The sequence below is a fragment of the Fulmarus glacialis genome, unplaced genomic scaffold, assembly GCF_000690835.1.
Source record: "Fulmarus glacialis isolate BGI_N327 unplaced genomic scaffold, ASM69083v1 scaffold10206, whole genome shotgun sequence".
NCBI lineage: Eukaryota > Metazoa > Chordata > Aves > Procellariiformes > Procellariidae > Fulmarus > Fulmarus glacialis.
The window spans coordinates 35,335-40,568 of NW_009217483.1; the positions used below are offsets into that span (position 1 = coordinate 35,335).

A 5,234-nucleotide genomic window follows, 5' to 3' on the forward strand; every position below is an offset into this window, starting at 1 on the left:
TAGATGTTAGTTCCCCCCTGCCCTGGCAACAGCAAAATTGTTGTTGCCCTCCCTGTTCAACAAAGCTAGTTTTACTCTGGAATCTTCTCTATTGTTTTTTTCTCTGTATTCCTCTGGCAATTTATAGCTTCTTCAGTAAAGCTGTGGAAGTTAAGTTAGCAGTGGACCTGGAATTGGCTACTAAGGTTTCCTAATCAAACTTGCAGGTCTAATCAAAATGCAGGGCTTCTGACTTCACTCTTAAATTGTTGAAGACAGCTGATCAAAAAGGGGCAAAGAACAGAACATTAAACCATTAGCGTGGTTGGCTAACCTTGGAATAGGCTGCTTCAGTTTACAGGTTGCTTTGCTGAACCCTTTCTGCGGAGTGAGGCTTTTTGATTCCTCTTGGTTAAACTTCCCAGTACTGTCTGCTGACCCAGTCCAAAATTGATTAGTATATATGAAATATTTTGGAATCTCCTGAGAAACAGTACACTTTACATTTTTTAAATACTAGCTCACAGCAAAAAGAAAAAGTCAAGTTTCTTGACTTCTGATTCTTGAATACATCTTACGTAAATACATGAAGTTCTGTCTTCTGGTAGTATTCAAGGCTTTTATCAGTTTGAGATGTTTTGGACTCCTCTCTGTTATAACTTTATCTGGATTTCTTTTCCATGAAAGCTCCTTTATAACTGAACTGAAAGTAGTTTTTCATACTTCACAAAATTATAGCATGAGAGAATTTGCCTTCAGAACTACAGACATGATGAGCTTTGAAATTTAGTCTTTGAGCTGGTATCATTTTTTTGAAAAAGTAACGACATCCAGTGAGAGCAGAAAATACTAAAGTTCTGGATTCATTCTTAACATAAGCTTTTCTTTCCTCGCAGATTTCCACAAGACGGCACCGTATGTGGTTACTGGAAGTGTAGATCAAACAGTAAAAGTGTGGGAGTGCCGTTGATTGAATTCACATTTGACCCCTTTTTCCTCTGGATGCACTCAGATACCATGGTTACCCATTGAGCTCTGTTTAAATAAATATTGTCCTTTCATGTAAATTATTCTGGATGTAGATTGAGCTTATTAAATGTTACACACAAAGTATTCATGCATGGTGAATCCAAATTGTATACTGTAAATTTACATACGTTGTCTAGAAGTACCATAGGTTTAAGAACATGGGCTGGCATTGGTCACATCAGACCTAAGAAGGCAGAAGTTGGATAATTGAAATAGGGCACTTAACTGAATAGTTGACAGTGTCGTTCTATGTCGGATAATTATACCTGTTTTTCTTTCTGCTGTCTGTTGGTGCCTGAATTGGTGACCTCATTTGGGAAAAGTTTTGTAGGGCTCTTTCAGAAATGTGTATCTATGTAACATCACTTAAGTGTGCTTAATAAATCTTCTCTAAGAATACTAGATAATAAGGCTGCAATTCAGAATCTTCTGAACCTTATATGTAATTAATGGAAATTAATTAAATTCTGGAATATTTGTCATGAAACATTTGCCAAATCAACAGAATACACTTGTTTTGGCCTCCTATCACGCAAGGGTTGGTATATTTATATAACTAACTGTAAACCTGAAATAAGACAACAAATCTTAGTAGCAGCTGATGTGATAAATGTATTTATTTTTTATTTGGTCATTCAATGGTTAAGCTGTGCTGTTAAACTAAGTTTAAATGGGTTTTTTTGTTTGTTTGTTTTTTTTATGCTAGACGATCTTCCAGGAGGAGTTGTCCATCCCACTAGAATTTAGTGATCTAATTTCCACTAGAGCTTAATCTCCCAAATGACTGCCATGGTACAACTTGCTGTTTGCTTTCAATGTTTGTTAGAGATGTGCAATTCCTATTACACAACAGTATCGAAGTACACTTCCCTCTTATTCACTTGCAGGAGGTTGGGTATACAAAGGTTTCTTGGTTTCTTTAGTGCCTCCTTGGAAACCCTTCTGAAAATGAGGTTATACTTACCTTGACAAGACAATGTGGCTTGAATAAGAACGTACTGTGGTTTGCATATTGAGAAATATCTTGGGATACAGTATTTAAATGCTTTAAAGAAAGCACTAAATACCTTGAGAATCAGATTATAATGGCAGATACAGATTGATACAGGCTTCTACAAGAAAAACAAAACACCATCAACAAAACAAAGTCCATCTGTGGGAATGATGCTATTGAGTAAACATTTAAAAACAAAACCAAATCCTATCAGGAAAACTAGCCCAGCTGGGTTATTAGTATTTATGTTGTTTGGTGTATACAATTTTTAATTTGCATATCCCTAAAGTTACATATTTTGATCTGAAGTGAATTAAAATATTATAAATTAGTATTTTAATCAGCATTTTTGTGACAAATTCCATTGTAGATAACTAAGAATTACAATACTTATCAAACTAACCAGGTCTTTTTAAAAATCCACTTTAAAATTTAGAATGTAATGAAGTACCAGTCTGATGTTTTAACAGGTGAATTTGTGCTTTATTTTATTCATTTTGTTTAATACATGGCTTTTAAAACTGTCCCTTTTAAAAATAAGAATCCTTGACCAACATAGGGTCAGCTGGAGGGTGTACACACTAAAATGGCGAGGGGTATGGTGGTTAATTTCCTACAGTCACCCACAGAAGGATCCATCCTGTGTGGAGGAGATAGATTTTTGGTATTGGATCCTAGTGTAGACTTGCCTTTGGGAAGGGGTGGAGGAAATGGAGTTCTGATGTGGGGGTTTTTTGGAGCCAGTTTAAGATTCAGGCTAATCTCTTAAATCCAGTGGTTTATGTAATTTTCAGTGTATGTTTCTGCAGTTAAGCATGCACAAATAAAGTATTTTTTTGTTTGTTAGCTGCTTGGACTGGAAAAATTTGCTGCTTTTTGTCCTATTCGAGAATTCCAGATACACAAGTAGTGCATCTTAAAATTCCTCAGTGCATCTGCAACTGTAAAGTAGTACATCTGTTTAATTCCCGATAGGACCTATAAACTCTATTTAAGTATAAAGTAAACCACACTCATGTACATAATTCATAAACATGAATGAGAAATTAAAGGTACCTATTAAGTGGAAGTTGTCTACTGCATTTTTTCCCTTTAGCATACAACTATTTACAAGGACAAGCAACTAACTAAAGTCATGTAAGCAGCATTTAATTGCTTGTGTGAAACACTCTGCTAAGTACTTCTGCAATGCCATTTGCAACCTTCTCCTTTAATAAGCAGTGAATAATCTCAGGGATGGTCCTGAATGGATCAAAAGTTAAAGCCCTGTTTAGACAAAAAAGTGAAAGCCACAACACAGGAGTTGGGTTTGTGAGGGTTTCCTGCAGTGTCGCTCTGTGATACTACACTGTGTTGAACTTTTTCCACTGTTTGCAGTGTTTTCTGTCAGCTAATCCTGTGCCTTTCCTGTGATAAGAAGTACAATAATGAGGTTACTGGTTTGGATTACAAAATAAATTTATTGGAGGGTTTAAGAGGTTCACTGCTGCTTTGTCACTTTCCTTACTAAAATTGGCATCACTTAAAAAATACCTATGTATAGACCATGTTACCAAATAGACAATACAGACTTTTTGGCTTAAAACCAGACAGACATTCCAGTGCCACACTAACGTAATGTGCCCAGGAAGTCTTAGATGCATTCTAAAAAGTGCAACATTTATTGTGGTTTAGACAGAATCTGGAAGTTGATGTTTTATAGCATCTTGCACTTTAGAAGATTAAAAAAACCGTCCTGCTTTTGTGTATGGTGTGACCAATGATGTGCCCGGGGCACTAATTAAAAAAAAAAAAAATCTAGTTGCTAGCAAGTTGTCCAAGGGCTGTGGAGCACTGTAGTATTTTGAAAGCTTTGGCTATAGACTCACCAAGCCCAGTCTACTTATACTGTCAGTACCCTGCTTCTCCTGTTTGCCTCCTCCTGTTTTTATGTGAACTGCCTGATAATACCGCTCTTAAATAGCTTTTGACTTGCGTGAAAGCTATTTAAAAGAAAAAGATTATACTTTGTTTTTGTAGACAGTGGTGGCTTGATAATCCTTTTAATGATTTGAATATTGAAAAAAAATACTGAGTTGAGTGAAGGAAAAACGCACTTAGAATGAGTTATTTGCTGTCCAGCTGTACATAAAATCCAGTGTATTTAAAAAAGTCAATACCAAGAATCTTCTAGCAGGAATACGTGCATAAAACGGTAGGGATAAACGTGTTAGGAGCGGGGAAGGTTGTGTTGGATTTACAAGTCACGACTGGATTTAACTGGCCTTTTTATCTTTCCACTGTGTCATGTAAGTAGCTGCTTTCTTGTCCTACCTATCCCTCAGGCTTCCCCAAGTTCATTCTGAAGATAAGTTAGCAAAATCTTCAAGTTTTAGAAGTTGATCCTGACATTGACATGAAGGCAAACGTCGAATTTTTTCATAAGAACGATGTTAGAGGTTGCAATTGGAGAAAACAGTTCCCAGACTGTAGGAGTTAACTGAAGCTATTGACACAATTTAAAAAAAAAAAAAATCAGTAAAGGAATGTATATAATACTGCTCTGTGTTTTACAGTAAGATTTGTTGCTCTCAGACTGTGTAAAACAAAATTTATTCATGTTTTCTGCATATTAAAAAAATCTTATTGTACCAATTGGTAAACTATTAAATGCATATAAAACTAGATGTGTTTTTGTTTCCTTGGATGCAAGAATTAAAACTATTTTGAAAAAAGCTATTGGTGTTTCACCCTTCAGATTTTGCTCCACACTGCTTTTTGTTTATATAATTTCAGTTTAAATTGACTGAGGAAATGTGAAGCATTTTTAAGGTAATTGGTTACAGTTAGAATAGTCAAAGGTTTTATTGGTTAATATGGTGAGGTGAGATTTTTGTAAGGAAATGTGGTGTGTTTATTAAGCTGGTTTCAGATATGGTCTGGAAGAGAGTTGTTTCTCGTGTTGTGCTGAAGGGAGATGTCTTGCCCCTTCCCGAACACCGGCGCACTCGCAGGCTTCGCTGGCTCGCTTGTGCTGGGTCTCTGCTGCGCGCCTGTTAGAGCAACCCTCGCCCCGCAGACAGCGTGTGTATAGTGGAAACTGCTTCACAGGGTTTCGGTGAAGAAGGGTGTTCGGAGCATAATTTATTGAAGGTGTTGGGAGTGATCCCCATGTCTGGTACTGAAGCAGTTGTGGTTACGGAGGTGCGGCACGGAGGCATCCTGCTGTGCATGGAGGCCAAGTGACTGTTTA

The 5,234-nt window shown here is 36.7% G+C and overlaps 1 protein-coding gene across 1 annotated transcript in view; it reads left to right on the forward strand.

Annotated features, from left to right (window-relative positions):
* Positions 1-4,716, forward strand: part of PAFAH1B1 (platelet-activating factor acetylhydrolase 1b, regulatory subunit 1 (45kDa)) — a 22,680-nt gene extending 17,964 nt beyond the window's left edge. The window contains exon 11 of the mRNA XM_009579689.1: positions 876-4,716. Within this exon, the coding sequence (XP_009577984.1) occupies positions 876-949 (74 nt within the window). The 3' untranslated portion in view covers positions 950-4,716. The remainder of the gene's footprint in view (positions 1-875) is intronic.
* Positions 4,717-5,234: the final 518 nt, after the last annotated feature.